The sequence below is a fragment of the Pelophylax lessonae genome (assembly GCF_965119305.1).
Source record: "Pelophylax lessonae genome assembly, chromosome: 5".
In the NCBI taxonomy this organism is placed as follows: domain Eukaryota; kingdom Metazoa; phylum Chordata; class Amphibia; order Anura; family Ranidae; genus Pelophylax; species Pelophylax lessonae.
Window position 1 is genome coordinate 393,261,828 of NC_138772.1, and position 20,997 is coordinate 393,282,824.

Below are 20,997 nucleotides of genomic sequence, written 5' to 3' on the forward strand. Positions count from 1 at the left end.
AGCAGTGTAGACATGAGGGGTGGGAAGCGCAACCGTCACAAGGCAACGCAGCACCCAGGTCAGAGAAAGGAACCTTATCTGAACCAGAAAGGTAAACTCTGGGTAACAAGAAAGCTCAACAGGAGCAACAAACCTAGGAAAGCAAATCAAAGGGGGAAACAACCCCAACAGACAGGGACAGGCAAACGCCATGTCCCCCTCAAGGCACGGCCGCGCACAAGACTTTGCGGCCTAAGGAGGCATATGCCGCTGCCAAAACGTCAAGTTTGTAAAATTTGGAAAAGGTGTGCACGGACGACCAAGTCGCCGCCTTGCACACCTGGGCCACCGAAGCTTGATGCCGGAAGGCCCAGGACGCACTCACTGCTCTGGTAGAGTGCGCTTTGACAGGGAAGGGCGGCACCCGTTCCCTAATAGAATAGGCCTGTACAATCGTCTGTCTGATCCATTTTCGAAATGGTTGCCGCAGACGCAGCCATACCCTTCCGAGGGCCCTCTGGAGGGACAAAAAGGGAATCCGACTTCTTGAAGGATTCCATAGACGACAGGTAAAACCTGATCAACTGGACTACATCCAAGGAATGCAAGGCAAACTCTTTAGAATGCTTAGGATTCGCACATAGCCTCATTAAGGTGAAACTCGGAAACCACCTTAAGAAGGAACGCTTGGTTAGGTCGCAAGACCACCTTATCCCTATGAACAACCAGGTAAGGGGAGCGGCAAGACAGGGCCGCCAACTCCGACACTCTGCGGGCAGATGTGATCGCCACCAGAAACGCAACCTTCCGTGACATCATAGGCAGAGGAATCTCCCTGATGTTCTCAAAGGGAGGACGTTGCAAAACCGACAGGACCAATTTCAAGTCCCAAGGAGGTAAAGGCGCCCTTCGAGGAGGAGCCAAATGACGCACCCCATGAATAAAGGTGCGTATCAAAGAGTTTGACGCCAAGGGGCGCTGGAAAAGGATTGCCAGTGCAGACAACTGACCCTTAATCGTGGTCAGCGCAAGACGCTGGTCCACACCAGATTGCAGGAAGGCCAACACCCTCGCCACGGAAAAAGAGCGAGGATGGACGCCCCTGGATTCACACCAGGCAAAATAAGCCTTCCAGGCACGGTAATAGATTTTACCGGACAAGGCCTTCCTAGCCTTGAGCAGGGTAGGAATGACCGCCGACGAGAGACCCCGATTTCTCAGGACCTGGCTTTCAACAGCCACGCCGTTAAAGCCAGCGACTGTAAAGCAGGATGGAAGATCGGCCCCTGAGACAATAGATCGTCTCGTAACGGGAGCCGCCATGGAGGTTCGACGACCAGTTGCATGATGTCCGCGTGTACCAAGACCAGCGCGGCCAGTCCGGGCCACCAGAATCACCAACTTCGGTTCCGAGACCAACCTGCGAAGGAACCTGGACAACAACTGAATCGGGGGGGAAGGCATAAATCAGACGATACTGATTCCAAGGTACCACCAGCGCATCCGAGGCGTCTGCTAGAGGATCGCGCGTTCTTGCCACGAACCTTCCCACCTTGTTGTTTCGCCGGGACGCGAACAGATCCACATCCAGGGATCCCCATTGCGCACACAGCTTCTGAATCACCTCCGGGAGTAGGGACCATTCCCCCTGGTCCAGGGTCTGGCGGCTCAGGTAATCGGCCTGCCAATTCTCCACACCTGGAATGTGAACTGCCGAAATCGCCGGGACGTGCGTCTCGGTCCAAGACAGAATCTTGGTCACTTCCTGGGCCGCCGGGCACTCCTGGTGCCCCCTTGGTGATTGATGTAAGCCACAACAGTGGCTTTGTCCGTCTGCACCTGCACACGGCAGCCCTGAAGATGATCAGACCAACGGAGCAAGCACAATCTGATCGCTCGCAGCTCCAAGATGTTTATTGGCAGGGAGGATTCCTCCGCCGACCAAGTGCCCTGGGCAGACAGAGTGCCCAGAACGCCACCCCAGCCGGACAGGCTGGCGTCCGTGGTGACCACCATCCACAACGGCCAGAAGGATTTTCCCTCCGTCAGAGCCGGAGAATGGAGCCATCACAGAAGATCCTGTCTGGCTTGGCGACTCAAGGATATCTTCCTTTCCAAGGAAAGAGGATGCCTGTCCCATCTGGCCAGGATCTCCGCTTGAAGAGATCGTGTGTGAAACTGTGCGAATGGTATCACCTCGAAAGACGACACCATCAACCCCAGGGACCGCATGCAGGTCCTGAGCGATGAGGATTCGTTGTCCCTGAGGGACCTGACCTCGTCCTGAAAACTCTGGAGCTTGTCCTCCGGCAGAAAAACTTTGGCTTGGGCGGAATCCAGGACCGTCCCCAAGTAGGGAACAGAAGGGGACAAAGTCGACTTCTGAAGGTTGATGGTCCACCCGAACTCCTGGATCGTCTGAACCGTAGTCGACAGGTCGCGTAACAGGCTCGGACTGGCACTCGATCTTAACAGGAGATCGTCCCGATAACCCAAGATCGCAATTCCCTGTGCCCGCAACAGGGCCAGAACAGGAGCCAACAACCTTGGTAAACACCATTGGAGCCGAAGCGAGACCGAAAGGTAACGCCACAAACTGATAGTCTTCCTCCTTGCGAATCGGATATACCTCTGATGACCCTCGAATATGGGGATGTGTAGATACGCATCCTTGAGGTCGATGGAAGCCAGGAAATCTCCCGGGCTCAGGGAGGCTACCACTGAACGGGGGGATTGCATGCGGAATTTTTGAACCCGCACAAAGCGGTTCAGAGCTTTCAAGTACAGAATCGGACATACCTTGCCCTCCTTTCTGGGCACAGTGAACAGATTCGAGTAAAACCCCCGAAACCTGTTCCGATGCGGCACTGGGACGATTACCCCCTGGGCGAGAAGATCTTGTACCGCCCGGTGAAGATCTTGCAAACGATCTGGGGTAAAACGAAGATTTGAGGGAAAGAATCTGTCCGCTGGACGCGAAAGGAATTCGATCTTGTAACCTGATCGAATGATTTCCTGAACCCACCTGTCCGGAATCCGGAGCAGCCAAGGTTCGAGAAAATCACGCAGACGTCCCCCCACCTCTAGAACGGATGAGGGGCGTCCCTTCAGGTCGAGGCGGTCTGGGCCGCCGTGCCAGCGTTGGCGGCTTTTTGCTTGCCCCCCCAAGGTTTCTTCTGGCCACCATGGCCTTTAAAGAATTTTCCCTTATCCTGTGTCTTGAAGGCACGAAAAGACCCCTGATTTGGTTTAAAGTAAGGGCCCCGCTTACCGCGGAAAAACGTACCCTTGGGATTCTGGGGCAGCAGAATGCTCTTGCCCCCAGTGACCCCCTTAACCAATTCATTCAGGGAATCCCCAAAAAGGCGATTCCCCACATAGGGGATGTCAGACACCGTCTTTCTTGAAGTCTGGTCGGCCGACCAGCTCTTTAGCCATACCAGGCAACGGATTATCACCGCGACAGCAGACAGTCGTGCGGCTAAAGGGGCCTCATCCAAGGCCGTGTCACACAGGTATAAAACAGCCTGAATAATCTGGTCCACCATCTCCAAAGTAGCAGGAGGAGCGGAATCAGCCACAAGGGTGCGTCTGAGCACCATAGCCCAAATCTACCACAGCCTGAGAGACCATGACAGAGGCGAAAATAGGTTTCATCAAAGAACCCGCCACCATATAGGAGTGGCGAGTAAGAGATTCCACCCGCCTATCCGTAGGGTCCCTAAACACTGGGGAATCCTCCGCGAGCATAAGAGTGGCCATGTTCAACCTGGACACAGTGTGATCCACCTTAGGGGCCACCGTCCAGCGCAAATCCATAGGAGACGCAAAAGGATAACGGAACTAAAAACGGTTTTGGTACCACGAAATTGCGCTTCAAATTGCACCATTGTTCGTTCACCGTTTCGTGAAAATCAGCGGGACAAGGAAACACTTGCGCCGCCTTCTGGGTTCTACGGGTCCCAAAAGAAGACCGCTTACCCGGCGGGTTGGGCTCAGTGTATCTTTAACAGAGGCAATAAGCGCAGACATAGCAGCGTGTTCTCTGGCCGTCCCGGGGGGGGGGGGGGGGGGGTCACCCCCTTCCTCATCCTCCGCTCCCCTTCCGACTGAGAGGACTGAGACCCTGCAGGGGGTACACTGTCCGCGGCAACCATATCCGATTCTGAATCAGAGGAGTGAGAAAGCCTAGGCCTTTTTCTAGAAGACCGTTGAGACATCAACAGATCCACTTTGGACGCTAAAGTCGCAAGTGCTGCAGTAATCACAGAGGATTCCGGCGTACCTGAATCATCCACCAGCACTGGGGGGAATTTGCTGTCCTCGGACTTCATAAAAACTTTTTTGGCGCTGGCCCTTTAAATCGCGATAGCGGCGAAACCCACTGCAATAAGGACTAGACTGAGGTACCCCACAGGAAGGAATATAACTGATAGCAAGGGAATATCCCCCGGAAAACAGCAGGAAAAGACCCCCCAGAAGTGTAGCTGTACAGTTACCACGCTTGCTGAACGATCTGGCTGCATGAAAGGAAGTGATGTCACACCGCTAGAGGCTGAATAGGATCGGACTACGGAAAAATGGTTGCCCATAGAAATCAATGGGAGGCTCCGGGAAAATGGCCGCCGAACACGTGCAAACAACAACCTTGCCACACCAAAGATGGCGCCCGAAAGGGCACGATACACTAAAGGGAAAATGGCTGCTGAAGTGCCCTTACTGAAGCCAGAGCAGCCGCCCACACCCAAAATGGCGGCCCGCGGTTTTTCACCGCAGCGGCCAGCACATGCATGCCTGTACCCCTAATAAGCCACATAAAACAGTGCCGACGGGGACAGGGACCCCCAAAACCCCCCACAGAGCATCTCAGACGCAAGAGTGCCCCCACAGGGACCGGGAGGAAATGTGAGCCCCAGACACACAGACATGAGGGTAGAACACCCCCTCCCCAGACAGAGGCCCCACACAGAATGTACAAACCGATCCATGATGGCGTGGGTGCCGCTCTGCAATGGGAAGCCTCCCACCCCAGGTGGTCGGGGTGCCGTCAGCTAAACAGGATTCTAGCAATGCACGGTAAACCGCAGTTGAGGCATCCTAGCGAGGTAAGCCACCTCGCAGGCTTTTGTCCCTGAGGACAGGGACAGGTCGTTTGCGAGGCCAGGGCGTAAGCATAGCCTGCTAAATGCTCGATGGCGGGCTGGGATTCCGTAAGGCTCTAGTACAACCAGTCCGATTCCCAGCTCCGCAAACGCTGTAGTCTTCCGAAGATCCGACTAACTAAGCACAGTACAAATAAAAAGCTAGTAGTGCAAAGAAAATACTTGGCATAAAATAAAAGTAATAAAACAGAAGAAAGGCTGAGAATGTAGCCCCAGCACAGGGAAGCCAATCTTACTCCTAACTAAGCAGAAGACAAACTGAGTTGGGAATGCTGATAGCAGGGTGGTATTGTACCAGTGGGACAGCCCCTACAGGTGTGTCTATGCAAATTGTTTTGTTTTTAAACAAGTCTTATGCCTAGCTTACTCCTATGGATAAGAGTTTAATACCCATTGGTGAAGACTATAAGAGGGGCGGCGACTGTCAGAGGATGTAAGAGAAATGGGATTTTTGATATACCTTAAAATCCATTTCTCTGATGTTCATTGATGGAAACAGATCCTGATCTTCTTAACCACTGGGTTATACTGCCCCCTACATGAGTAGGACACTAGGCAGAAAAAAAGTTTGGCCACGCCTATGGGCAGTCCCAGGGGGTATACTGCCTCTCTCTGCTATAGCGGTACTCACTTTTGTTACAAGCAGTGTCAGAAGAAATACAACTCCACAGAGGGGTGGGTGCTGTGTCTGTCAATAAACATTAGAGAAATGGATTTTACGGTAAGTAAAAAATCCCATTTTCTCTTTGGTTCATTGATGGACACAGCTCCTGATCTTCTTAACCATTGGGAAATCCCAAAGCAGTGTTGAACATGAGGGGTGGGAACCGCGAAAAATAAATTCCCAAGGCGAACTATAGCCAGCCAGGTAAACAAGAGCTCAACCAAAAAAACTGGAGCATACCTGAAAAAAAACAAAAACAAAAACACCCTCAAAGAGGACCATGTTCTCTAAACAGCAGCCTGCAAAACCTTGCAGCCAAAGGAAGCATCCACATCTACTTTATAGAACTTTGTGAAAGTGTGCACCGATGGGTGGCCGCCTTGCAAGCCTGCGTCACTAACGCCGGATGACCCAAGGCCCAGGAGGCATTGAGCGCCCGAATAGAATGCGCCTTGACAGGAAAAGGAGAAACTTGACCCTTGATGGAATAGGCCTGAAACACCGTCTGTCTGATCCATCTGGAAATGGTCGCAGAGAAGAAGCAGAAAACCCTTTCTAAAGGCCATCAGTAAGCACAAATAGTGAGTCTGACTTCCTAAAAGACTTCGTAGCTGCCAGGTACACCCAAATCGCCCGGACCACATCCAAGGCATGCAAAGTAATTTCCTTCGGATGCTTTGGCCTGGGACACAAGGAAGGCAACACAATGTCTTCATTCAAATGAAAATCACACACAACCTTTGGAAGGAACAACAGATAGGGATGTAGAACCACTTTATCTCTGTGAAACACTAAGTAAGGTGAACAACAGGATAACGCAGCCAATTCAGACACCCTGAGGGCAGAAGTGATAGCCACCAAAAAGGCCACCTTCTGGGACAGCGTAAGCAGGGGGATCTCTCGAAGATTCTTAAAAGGAGACTTCTGAAGGACTGAGAGCACCAAATTGAGGTCCCACGGTGGCAACAGAGGCCACACTGGAGGGGCCAAGTGCCTAACTCTCTGAAAAAAAATATGCACCAGGGAGTGTGTGGCCAAGAAACATTAAAGCAAGACCACTAAGGCCAACACCTGACCCTTGATAGTACTCAAGGCCAGTTTCTGCTCAACCCCCCGTTGAAGAAAGTCCAAGATCCAAACCACCGAAAAAAAGCGAGGATAAAATCCAAGAGATTCACACCACGCAATGTACATGTTCAACATACGATGGTAGATCTTCTAGAGGTAGATTTCCTAGCTTTTAACAGCATTGGAATCAGAGACGCAGACAAACCTCTATCCATCAGCATCCGGCGGTCAAAAGCCAAGCTGTCAAAGCCAGCGACTGTAAAGGAGGATGGAAGATTGGTCCTTGGGACAGAAGATCCTCCCTGAGAGGAAGCCTCCAAGGGACGTCGGCAACCAACAGCACCAGATGGGTGAGGCCAGTGCGGAACCACTAAGACGACCGGAATCCCTTCTATCTCGAACCTGAGTAGAAATCTTGGCAGAAGCTGGAGAGCAAGGGAGGTGTAAATCAGACGATACTGACCCCACTGGGCCACCAGCACGTCTGTGGCGTCTGCCAGAGGGTTCCGTTGACTGAGCCACAAACCTATGCACCTTTCTGTACAGCCGAGACGCCAACAGATCCATCGTAGTGATGCCTCACCGGAGACATAACTGATGAAACACCCCTGGATGAAAAAAAACACTCCCCTTGGTTCAACGCCTGCCGACTGAGATAATCCGCCTGTCAGTTTTTCCATCCCGGGAATGTTTATGGCGGAGAGGGCTGGAACTAACCGTTCTACCCACCTTAGAATGCCGGCTAACTCCAGAGCCGCCAGGACACTTCTTGTGCCCCCCTGGTGATTGACATAAGCCACGGCCATGGCATTGTCCGATTGAATGCGCACTGGACAACCCTGAAGATAATCTGTCCATCTGATTGCTTGTAGTTCCAAGACATTGAATGGTACTCTGGACTCTTCCAGTGTTCAGAGCCCCTGAGCAGAAGTTTTGCCGAGGGCGCCTCCCCAGCCGCACAGGCTTGCATCCATGGTGACCACTGTCCAATAAAAGGGGAGGAAGGATTTGCCCAGACGAAGCGCCAAAGAACAAAGCCACTATATCAGGGACTCCTTCGATCCCCGGCTCAGCTGGATCTTATTGCCCAGAGACTGGGGAGTCTTGTCCCATTTAGCCAGAATCTCCCTTTGCAGGGACCTAGTATGGAACTGTGCAAATGGAAAAGCCTCAAAGGTAGACACCATCAGGCCCAGCACCCGCATAGAAGTCCGAAGGGATGATTATCTGCTGGACACCAGGAGACAAATTGCAGCCTGCAATTTTTGGAGCTTGACCAGAGGAAGGAGTACTCTGGCTAAGGTCGAGTCCAAAGTCAGACCCAGATAGTCCTGTTTTGTGGACGGAACCAGAGCAGACTTCTGAAAACTCAGAATCTAGTCAATCTGCCTCAGAGTTCATATGTTGATCTCCAGGTTTTCAATCAATGCAGGAGACTCGGCTCGCAGAAGGAGGTCCTCCAAATAGCGCAGTACGGCGATCCCCCATTGGCGTAACATTGCTAACACCGGGGCTAACACTTCTGTGAAGACCCGAGGAGCAGAGGCGAGACCAAAGGGCAACACCACAAACTGATAATGCTCCTCTCCCACGCCAAAGCAGGGAAGCGCTGGTGACCAACACATATTGGAATGTGAAGGTAAACATCCTTGATGTCGATAGATGCAGGGATGCCCCCCACCGTGCGAATGGACCATGTCCTGAACTTCTGCACCTGCACAAAGCAGTTCAGCGCCTTGAGGTCCCCGATTGGACGCACCTTGCCTTCCTTCCTGGGGATTGTAAACAGGTTTGAGTAAAAACCCTGAAAACGTTCCGAAGTTGGAACCGGGACAATCACACCTTGAAGCAACAGGTCTTGTACCGACCCAAACATACCATGTAGGTGGTTTGGTGCTAAGCGCAAGTTGGAAGGAAAGAAAATTGCCGGGGGACAAAAGCAAAACTTGATCTTGTAGCCGGACCAAATAACTTTGTGGACCCACTTGTCTTGTACCAGGGAAGTCCACGGGTCCAAAAACCAACAAAGACGTCTCCCACCCCCGATACGGGCGAGGGTGCACCTTCAGGCTGAAGGAGCCTTGTCCGCGGTGTCCGGATTATTGGGGGTAATTAAATAAAGGGAAAAAAATGGAAATATTTATAAGCCATGTATATCAGTTCTTTAAAAATGTTGAACAGCACAGCTTCCATTTTGTTAGGAGTTCATGGAAAGTTCAAATGTTCTTTTAAACAAAATGTCTCTTACAGAGGGTCTATGGTTTCAACAGAAAATTCTGTCTACCTATGTAGTCGTAAATAAGTGGTACATGGACATCTCATCAGATAAGGGTCATTTTGGCCAGACACCAATAGTTACTGATGGCCAGTCTCGCTTGTATTCTTATCTGTATTTTTTTTTTTTTTTTTCAAATATAATTTTTATTTACTTTTTTCAAGAAAAACGTAAACCAGTCACACAAAAAAAAAAAAAAACATACAATGGAACCTCGATTACATACCTGCCGAACAAATTATCGTAGTACAATCAATATTCAATAATCAGCAAGAAGAAAAAAGGCAAACAGGAATTCAGGTCATCACAACACCCTCCTTGTCCCTCTACAAGAGGTTCCCCTAAAATTAAATACCTTCCCACAACATATATCTCAATTGACAATTAAGTAAACTCTTACATTACCCGTCCATTCCTGATTGCCCCATTTATTGCCCAAAACGATCAAACAAACAACAACAGACATACAACGGGGGAAAAAAAAAAAAGGGGGGGGTTCTCTCTCCCTCTCCCCTCCCCTCCCCCATCCCCAACAAAGCAGGCTTCTTCACCGTCTACGAAAGTAACAAAGATATACCCTCATCAGACAGGATATAAGTATTCCAGGGTTCCCAGGTCTCGTGATATAATTCTCGTTTGCCCTGTGATGTTAACACTAAATCCTCCATCTTATTAATGGCCTCTACCCTCCGCACCCACTCTTTTATCGTCGGGGGGCAGGGACTTTTCCATAATACCGGAATACACGCCTTCGCTGCATTAACCAGATGTCGCACCACCGATTTCTCGTATCTCTGCACAGGAATGTCTGAAAGGTGGAGCAAAAAAAAAAGCTGGATCCTCTTGGATAGAGTATTCCGTAAATTTTTGAACAATAGCTCCAATTTCAGACCAATATACTAAAAGTTTAGGACAAGACCAAAAAATATGAAGCAGCGTTGCATCTCCCCCCCCCCCCCCACACCGCCAACAATTCGCCGAAGTATTTGGGAAAATCCTATGTCTGTGGGGTGTATAGTACCACCTAGACATTAGCTTGAAATTAGTCTCTTGAACTTTGGTGCAAATAGATGATTTAAAAGAAAGTAAGATAATATTTTGTATTTGCCGTGGTGTAAAGGTACGTTGCAAATCAGATGCCCATTTAGTCAAACACGGCAGAGGGGAGTCATCTATCGGGATCGTTAGTAAACTGTAAAGTAAAGAAAGCGTATGTGACAGGACCCCCTCTTTCAGACAATACTCTTCAAATTTCGTCAAACTTCTTGCGAAATCTGCTGGATTCGACAGTGTATGTAGAAAATGATGAAGTTGTAGAGCTGACCAAAACGTCAGTCTAAAATGTCCATCCATGTTTGTTAAATTCTCCAGTGACGGCCATCTATCCGACATCAGAAACTGGGCCACCCGTGTATATCCAGAACTTCCCAGTGCCACTAAATCTGGTGAGACCAGGCCCGGTATAAACCGCGGATTTCCAATTACTGGGATTAGTGGGGAGCAGGAAGGGGAAAGAGAGTGCCGTGTCATGACCTGATTATATGTTCGTAATGTTGTACCCATCAGAGGATGCAATCGCAGCTGCGAAGGTAGGTCTGGATAGCACCATAGCGCACCCCTCAGGGGAATATTCATCTGTGCTTGCTCTATATCAATCCATAGTTTAGATGCCCGATGTCGACACCAATCAACCACTCTGCCAAGGTGGACTGCTTGAAAGTACTTCTGCATGTCCGGTAAAGCTAAACCACCAAATGCTCTTGGTCGGATCATTTCCGTCCGTGCAAGGCGAGGTCTTTTCTGTGCCCACACAAATTTAGTAAAAAGGGAATGGATCAAGTGAAAGTACCTAGCAGGCGGCCTTATCGGGAGGGCCCTTAACAGGTAAAGATGTTTGGGTAGTATGCTTATTTTTAGCAGGTTACACCTGCCAAACCATGAGTGTAGGCCCCTCTGCCACTTATCCAGGAGAGAGCGTGTCTCCCCAATCAAGGGAGGGAAATTCAGGTCATAGACCTTAGATAGGCAAGATGGAATTAAAGTACCCAAATACCTTAAGGCCCTGTCTGTCCATCGAAAACCAAAACTCATTTGGAGGGTACGTAGGTTGTGCGAACGGACCCCCACTCCCATTGCCTCTGATTTATTAAAATTGATTTTAAAATTTGAAAGGGATCCGTACCTGGTCAATTCCCTCAATAAACTTGGAAGGGAAAGGGAGGGGTTCGTCACCGAGAACATAAGATCATCAGCATAGGCTGATATCTTATGTTGGCTTCCGCCAATCCTCACTCCCTGTATGTCTGGGTTTTGGCGTACAGTACAAAGGAAAGGTTCCAACGAGAGAGCAAATAAAAGGGGTGACAAGGGACAACCCTGTCTCGTACCGTTATTAATAGAGAAAGGTTCAGATAACAGACCATTCACCTTGACTTGTGCTGTAGGGGTTGAATATACATTAGTGATCCAACGCATCATGTTGCTTCCCAAGCCTATATATTTAAGAACCGCAAACATGAAGCGCCAATTCACCCTATCAAAGGCTTTTTCCGCGTCGGTGTTAATAAAAACGCTCGGTGTTCGGGAAGTGTTGGCCACATGAATCAAATTTAGCACTTTAGTGGTGTTGTCCCTAGCCTCCCGGCCAGGGACAAAACCCACTTGGTCAAGGTGAATAAGATCCATAAGATGTGGGGCTAAACGATTGGCTAGAATTTTTGTAAAAATTTTCAAATCAATATTAAGTAAAGAAATGGGCCTGTAACTTCCACATAATGTAGGGTCCTTCCCTTCTTTTAATAAAATGGTAATATGTGCCGCTAATGTGTCTCTAAGCATATTAGAACCCTCCCTTACCGAATTATACAGTCTGACCAGGTACGGGCCCAAAATAGAGAGGAATATTTGAAAATATAGGAGTGTGAATCCATCCGGCCCAGGAGCCTTCTTCAACTTCATAGCACCTATAGTCTGTTGGACCTCCAACAATGAAATCGGTTCATCTAACTGCTCTCTAATTTCACTGGATAATATAGGAAGCCGGGACCTTTCCAAGTATTCCTCCATCCCCGCAATAGAGGAGTTGATCTCCTTCAATGAGTACAACGAGGAGTAGAATTGGCCAAATTCTCCCACAATCTGTTTAGGGGAGGTCAGCGTATGGCCTTGCGTTGAGGCAATATTAGGGACATAAGTTGAGAGTTTCAGATCTTTCACAGAGTATGCCAAGAGTTTCCCGCATTTATCCCCATATTCGTATCCCCGGGCTCGACTCCTCTGAAGAGCCGCTTTGGCTCTATACAGGAGAAGATCGGTTATTTGTTGACGAGTTTGTGTAAGCTCCGTCTCCAGTCTGAACGTCGTAGCATGTCTATATTGCAACTCTAACTGACGAAGTGTGTCTAAAAGCTGCGTTAATTGTTTGTCTCGTTCTTTTTTGAGTCTAGACCCATGTTTAATAAAAAGCCCCCTCAAAACCGATTTATGGGCCTCCCAGATGTTCCCTATCCCACATTCCTCCAGATCATTCCTCTGAAAATAATCCTGTAATTCCGCCGAAATCTCTGTCCGGACATCAGGGATCTGTAGGAGCGTCTCGTTCAGCCTCCAAAAACGTTGACAGGTAACTGCTTGGTCTGATAAAGAATAAGTGATCATCACTGGCGCATGGTTTGACCATGTTATATCACCTATTGACGACGTCTTGATCGCATTAAGCTGTCTATGCCGAATCAAAAAATAGTCAATCCGTGAATAACATTTATGGGGAGATGAATAAAAAGTATAATCCCTCTCCGATGGATGCATCAAACGCCATACGTCTATCCATTGGGCATTGTAGAACGTTCGTGCGATACTTTTACAAGCAGATGGCAAGATAGCCGATCTACCTGCAGAAGTATCAAGGCGCGCTAACAATGGGACATTAAAATCCCCGCCCAAAATAAGCTGTCCTTCCATAAACTCTAAGAGCAGTTTAGTTACTCTCTTGAGGAACTCTGCTTGACGATCATTTGGTGCATATAACGTTGCGAATGTGAACTGTATGTCTCCAACCTTCCCTCTCACAAACAAATATCGTCCCTCTGGATCAGACAAAATATCCTTCAATTTCCATGGAATTTTGGTGGATACCAAAATAGTCACTCCTCGAGACTTAGCCTCCGCATTAGTGGAGTGATAAGCTATATTATAGCATCTATTCGTGAGCCTGGGAACTCTATCCCCCCTGAAGTGGGTCTCTTGGATAAATGCAACATCCACCCTTGATCGCCTGAGGTCATTAAGCAACATCCTCCTCTTTTCTGGTATATTAAGACCCCTTGCGTTCAAGGAGAGGATGGCAAGGTCCTCCATCATCAGGGCGGGATAAAAGAGGGGAGGAGGGAGGGAAAAAGAGAAAAAAAACACAAGAACACAACCTCACACAAACACAAACACCCCCCACTCCTGGGCGGGACAGGGTAGTCCCTTACCACCCCGCTCCCCCGGTATAAATCCCCCTATAACTATCAGGGATAAATTCCCATGTACACTATGTGACTAAGGTCACCCCTCAGTGTACTGGCCTAAATGGGGCAATGATCCAAATCATGGACGGATAACACACCAAAAAGAAATAAGAACACCGTTCTCCCGGACCCTCTCCAGCCCTCCCAACCCTAAACAAAAGGACACCACTCTGAGTCCTGACTGTAATAACATTGAAAACCATAGACCCTTAGTCGACTTTTTATAACTACTTCTTCCAACAAAACAAAAAAAAAATGGGTAAGTCCCCTCCCGGGTCAAAAAATAGACCTTCCCCTGTCTCCCCCTATCCCTAGATCTCATGGATATAGGAAAGAGGAAGGGGAAGGTATCCAACTTCATGCCCCTAAAACAAGGGCTATATATACTTCAAAAAAAAAAATAAAAAAATAAGGGGGCCTTCTCCCCCGCTAACAGAAAAATAGGGGTGATGAACCTCTTCCCCTTCTTCCCTTAAAAGTATCTCTTCCCTTCCTCCTTCTCCCTTCTCACTTCCCTCCCTCTCTCTATATGAGAGTACCCCACCATTTAAATACCCCACCAGTTGAGGTCAACAAGAGCAATTCCATATGCGGTTCATTATCTAACTTTCAAAATGAATAAGGGAGAGTTCATACAAAACTAGGTCTATCCGTATCATGGGTGATCAGGTACCACTTCCCATATGTAAGCCCCTCCCACGCCCTGCCGGACGCGGGCCCTCGGCCTCGCCCAGCCTTCCAGGTGACTGTGTGTAAAAAAAAGAAAAAAATTAAGGAAATTTATCGTGTTACTTATCTATCCTGTGTATCCTGTGCATCCAAAAAATGATTATCCCCAAAAAAAAAAAAAAAAAAAAAACCCGAAACACCCCCAAAAAAAAAAAAAAAAAACCCTTATTGTGACAAAAAAAAAAAAAAAGAAATGAGAGGTCTCCAATACTATGACCTCATATCTACTTGTGCTAAAGGAGAGCTTTTATCTCTCACATCCAAAATATCACTCAAAAAAAAAAAAAAAAAAAGGAAAAACCCCTTAAATTATTAAATGTTAATGCTGAGCAATACCCCCTGCCCCAGGTCCACACCCCTCAGGACCCTAGAGGAGACCTCCCTAACACAATCTGTCCCCTACAACCCACCTTGCTATCGGCACTCCCCCACCAACTTCATATATTGTAATAAGACCAAAAGAAGAAGGGATAAAAAAAGAGGATGGGGGGGGGGGGGGGAGTACAAAAACATACAATATATATTTTAGGGAAGAGAAAAAAAAAAGGGAAACCAAGTGTCAAAAAAAAAAAAAGGGGAAGAAACACGTAAAAAAGAAATATAACTAATATATAAGGACCGCTTGTAATCGTTTCTTCAAGGCTTTAGTCTCCATTTCCCTCATGTTAATGCAACCTCTTGCAGTTCCCTAGGGGAGCCCCTTTTTTCCTGCTGTGCTGGGTGCTTCTTTCCAGGTAGTCCTATACCTCCACTCCTCCTCTGTACCGGTAAAAATGCTAACCAGTTTGGAACCTGGAAAGGGTCTATCCCCAAAAATGAGAAAAACGTTGGCAGATCGCTTGGTGAACGTAAGATAAAATAGCCTTGCTTATTGCGGAAGGTAACTGAAAAGGGGAACCCCCAATGATAAGTCAAACCTAACTGTCTAGCCTTGTCAAGAATGGGCCTTAGTATAGCCCTCCTCTGCAGTGTAGCTTTAGACAAGTCAGGGAAAATTTTAATAGGTGCTCCCTCAAAGTCTACAGTACCTTTATCCCAAGCACCGCGTAGTATCAGCTCTTTGTCCGTAAAGTGATGAATCCGGCAAACCACGTCTCTTGATCTATCAGAGTCAATAAGTCGGGGGCCAGGGGCTCGATGGACCCTGTCGAACTGAAGTCTGGCAGGATACCGCTCGCCTAAGACTGTCTTGAATATGCCTTTTACGGTGTCCGCCAGGTTTTCCAACTCAATAGCCTCCGGAAGACCTCTCACCCGCACATTATTTTGTCGGCTTCTGTCCTCCAGCTCCTCCATGCGGAGCTGCAGTGATAACTCCGCTTCCCAGTGTGTCTTGGTGTGGATTTCCAAATCCCCCACTCGCTTTTCCAGAGAGGTAAGAGAAGCTTCACCCACCGACACCCTCTGTGTTACCGCCTGAATCTCGTCTCTCACTTCTGCGATGGCGGCTTGCTGTTTTTCCTCCATCCGGACCACCATTGCCGCTCTGTCTGCCTTAGTAGGCAGAGCTTGCAGGAGGGCTCTTAGTTCGGCGTCCGCCCTCAGTGACAGGACACCTTCCCCCATCCTGGGGTCGGCCAGGCTGTCTGGATGTATTTCAGGTAACTCCGACATGGCCAGGGCTCCTGTGAGGGAACTCACATTGCAAGCCGGATCCGCCGCTGTAGTCTGCAGACCACGCCGTGCAGCCATCTTGGAGCCTGACGAGCCAGGGGCTGTAGCTGGGAAAAATTGTGAAATCTCCCCTTCGGATCTACCTGATCTCGTTCTCTGTGCTGAGCCTTTGGTTTTGCGCTTCTTAGTCAGAGTCATGTCCGCTATGGCGATCCAGGCATACCGGTTAGGTCAGGGCTGGAGAGAGGGCCGGGAGCTCAGTAGATGTGTGTCTCTACTCCGCCATGGTCTAGCCACGCCCCGCTTCTGCACTTTCTTGTCATCCTTATCTGTATTTTAACAATGGACAACAGTCCAGTGTACTCTATCAGACATTTAAACTATATAAGTTTTAAAGATACATTATATTGTGTGTAAGAAAATATGAGTAATAATACATGTATACATATGTATTTAGGAATGTTATATCATATTTTGGTTTTATATTCTTGCTACAGTAATAATCTTACTTAAACTAAGAAGTACTAATTCCACTTAAATCGCTTCACTTATAGGGAGTGTTTGTATGAGATTTGTTTCATTCTTGGCTAGGTGATATAAATCCTCCAATCCTAGCCTAAATGTCTGAAGTGTTTGACAGAATACAAATAATTAATGGATTTTCACTAGCCATAGATCAAAAAGGTCATCAGATAATAATAGTGGTAATTATTCTATATGCTGAATCTAATGAACAGTACAATACTGCCCCCTTTGGTGATGCTACTAAATGAAGTCTCGGGGTAACTCAGTATTTTCCAATAAATATATACGGTATATTGTATTAAAATATAATCTTATAAATGGCTTACCAGATCCAATATTTGCCAGGGTACATGATGGAGATATTAGATGGACATTTATGTATGTAATGAGAGTATGGACAAGTTTTTATGTTGCTTTTATAATTACTCTTAAATATAAAGAAATCATGCTTTAATTTTATTATCCAAAATATTGGATAATTAGTAAAGAGGTGTTGCCAATGACATCACCAGTTAATGGATAAGTAATCCCAACCAATGGGGATAAAGTTTCATCCTTCTGGGTTTAACTTATGGTAATTTTAATGGTCCTTTGTTCAATACCATATAAAAAGGAGAACCCAGATGTGAGACACATTACACTACTGACAACACACATTACACTTGCAACACACACGCTACTCACATCCATCTATATACTCATCTAAACATACTCCATCTTGCTCCATCATTTATTTGAAACTTTGAGGGACGCCAAACGAAACTCCTCCCTAACTGGCCACAAATTTGGGAAGGCAGCCATCTTAAGTTCTCTGGTAACGGCCATTTGAAGCTAGCAGCCATCCTAATAGTGGTAAATATACCTTGCTGTTTATTTGAGTTTATTCAATATTGTTTATTTCCTTCCTTATATGTTTTATATTGCATATTTAAGGGTAATAAGATTACAATCCCAGCCGTATAAACCATAGTAGATTTTTCTCTAAAAAGATGATTTTTGTTTTTATACATTTTTATTAATATCAGATTGAGTGCATTATTTGCGATTTTAGTCTTCCGTTTTGCATAGCTTATTCTCGCTCCATCTGCAGTTGTGGTCTGTTTGTATAGAACACTTACCTATGGTTTATGCTATACCATGAGAAAAGGTAATCTTGCTTTATTTTTGCTTCCATTATTAAGCTACATATCACATTGCATTTATTGTTTGAAGTTTGTATTTTATGTAAAGTTATCCTTTTGTGTCATTTCCATTTTGATCATTTATTGTGAATACATGTCTTGTGAATAAATATTTTTATATATTCCATACTGTAGACTGTTTTCACTAAGATTGGTATATGCTTTAAAAAAAAAATTAATCAATTAAAAAGAATTCGCTACATATTGATTTGTGGAAATAAGTTGAGATTCTCCTACCTTACAGATCTTTGCTTATTGACATAAATAGACACTGTTATATTCAGAGCAGTATAAATATTCTGACAGCGGGTCTGGAGAAGCGGGCTCACGGCTTGCCAGACCAGGTTCATTTGGATCCTCCAGAGGAGGCCCTGAAAGGCTTCGAGGTCTTGTCAGTTAACCATGAGGGACAAAAAAAACTTCTCATGAGCCGAGAAGGAGAGCCCACGTCTACAACAAGGGTCCTTGCCCTTAGTAGCCTGCGGAAGAAAGGTACTTTTATGAGGGACTCCTCATAGGGGTATCATCTAGCAAATCGCTTAGGGATCCCAAGGGGACGCTTTGGTCGTCCCCACTCTTCAGCGACAGTTCTATCAAAATAGGCAGGGACAGGGAATACCTTTGCCGCTCTGGATGGCTTGTGAGTGCCAAAGGGAATCTGCACCTCCGTTGCAGCTGTGTCCTCCATTTTTAGGGTCTCGCGCACTGATACAATCGGTGCTTCCACCAGCACCTTTTCATGCGTGGTTGCAGATGTGGAGGAATCATCCTCACTATCTGAGGATTCTGGGCGCGTGACGACAGACCCAGCAGTGTGACCCACATCCGCGGTGGCCAAATTAGAATCAGGATCTGATGAGACAGATAAGACAGGGGAAGGCGGAGGGTGCTTTTTGCTAGCCCATTGCCTGAAAAACCACCTCCGCCCAGGAAACAAAGGAATACAGGACTGCTGTCAGTGCATCTATAAATGGTTGGAACCCGGAGGGCCCCACAGCCTCAGAGAGGGGATCAGGTGGGGAGATGTGCTCCAAAGACTCCATGAGTAACCAGGGAGACCCCACAAAAAGTGTAAAACACTGCAAAGGGACAGCCCCCACTGTGCTGGCAGCACCGCCCGGTCGCCAGGCACAAAGCACCAAACAATCCTCAGAAGAGAGGGAGAGGACCCCACCAGACTCACCACCCAGAAGTCACATGGCCTCGGCTATTTTCAATAGCAAACCACCGCAAAATGGCCACTGGACTACACAAACATGGCCACCATGCATTTGAGCACACAGGCTACAACAAAATGGCGGCCCCACGAGACTCCCAGGGACCCAGGAGGGGTCCATAGGCCTCCGGGACAGGGGGGCCTGGCAGGAGTCCCCACCAGGTACAACCCTCTCCCGCACAGCTGATCGTCCGGTCACCAGCGGCACACCCCTCCCCGCGCCCATTGCCAGCATAGCGAACTGCCCCCACTCCAGGAGGTAGACCAAACCACCCACACAGTCCCAGGATAGGTGGAGGGGGGATAGAATGGGGGGGTGCCTGACGGAAAGGAGGGGAACCAGGGGGTCCGACAGTCCCAAGGAGGGGCCCACGTCCACCCGAAAACCCTCCAGGGGGAGCGGGGGGACAGCTACTCACAACACCAGAAACCAGGGGTTGCCTGTTTGAGACAGAACCCCTCACCATCGAAATGGGGGGCTATTGGCAAGGAGGAACGCTGCGACTTCGGCCGAGACCTGGTCGCATGCGACCTCTCAAAGCTTTTAACGCGCAGGCCAGCCCCTGTCCGGGGGGGGTGGGATATGTTGCGGCTGACCTAGTGCGGAGCTGAGGCCTGCGTGCCTGACTGGGGTGACCACTGACTCTAGATTATCCAGCTTGTCAGCCAGTCCAGTAGTTGATTGTAGATCTCAGGAAAAAAACAGTAGAAAAAAGTTCAAAAAAGAAAAAATTGCCAGGACCAGAGATCCCAGCAAGGAACCAGGTCCTTACTCCTGACCTTAAGCAGAGAGAGGGAGCATACCCCCTGGGACTGCCCATAGGCGTAGCCAGACTTTTCTGCCTAGTGTGCTACTCTCCTGTAGGGTGGCAGTATAACCCAATGGTTAAGCAGATCAGGAGCGGTGTCCGTCATGAAAAGAAAGCGAAAAGATGTTTTGTGCACTGGTAAAGAGACAGTGGTGCTTGGTGTATTATATGTGGGGATCTGGGACAGCAGTGTGTCAAATTATCCCTTACACACTGCTGTCACAGATTCCCCCACCCCCACTGAGCTCTCACTGAGCTCAGCAGAAGAACTGACACAGACATCTGTCTCTGTTTACACTGTAAAGGCTGTGATTGGACACAGCCGCCACATGATCGGCAGGGGTTAATCACAGTGCTCATATCCCGATCCTGTCTTGGCTGTGTCCTGTGATCACAGCCATCACAAGATCGGGAGCGGGCACCCATTCTGAGGGACGTACGGCCGGGTGGGAGGTAGTTAAGGATGTATATAAACCGCCGGGTGGGAAGTAGTTAAGGTGTATAATCTGAATTGGTTGTCACTCCTGAATACAGGACCATAACAGAGAGAATAGCTATATACCTAACGAACTGTGAAAGCTCATTGGCTAACTCAAAAAACGTTCACGATTTTCAATATCCAGCTTACATCTAGTAGCAACTGTATATAGCAAACGAGTCAAGCCAAAAGAAATATCAGAAGGGAAAGACATCCATTCTTCTAAGGACACTAAACAAAACTGAAAAGGATTGCTGTGGGAGGGGTAAATCAGAAATTTAGAAATCTATTTTTATTGGTAAATTCCTACAGAGAATATATTCATTCACATGGTCAGTAGCCATTTAAATAAAAAAAATGTCTCAACACTGCACATATACTAATGTTATGGAAACATTAATAATTACATATTAAAAAATAAAAAAACCTGAATTTTTGTTTCCTCTTTTAAAAAATGTATGTTCAAAGCCAAGAAAATAATGTTTATTGGAATACATAAAAACAAATAAAAGGATTATACCTTTATTCTTTCAGCAATTGTGGGTGTGATGAGAATTTCTCTATCTCCTTCATCGTACATTTGAAAAATAAGATTCTGCATGGTATCACCTGCAATCCACTCGATCTCGTCCTTGTGTTTAATTTGAATTGCTTTTTCACCATCAACACTTAGAATATGAAGTTTTGTAATATCATTACTTGGCTGAAGTTTGATAGTTTTTTCCACTGTTTTTATTTCTCTACAATTCTAGAAACAGGAAAAAAAATTCAGATGCATTAGAATAA

The 20,997-nt window shown here is 47.4% G+C and overlaps 1 protein-coding gene across 1 annotated transcript in view; it reads right to left on the bottom strand.

Moving 5' to 3' along the window:
* Nucleotides 1-20,997, bottom strand: part of SMCHD1 (structural maintenance of chromosomes flexible hinge domain containing 1) — a 1,054,086-nt gene that overhangs the window by 413,619 nt on the left and 619,470 nt on the right. The window contains exon 26 of the mRNA XM_082259552.1: nt 20,732-20,959. Within this exon, the coding sequence (XP_082115678.1) occupies nt 20,732-20,959 (228 nt within the window). The remainder of the gene's footprint in view (nt 1-20,731; nt 20,960-20,997) is intronic.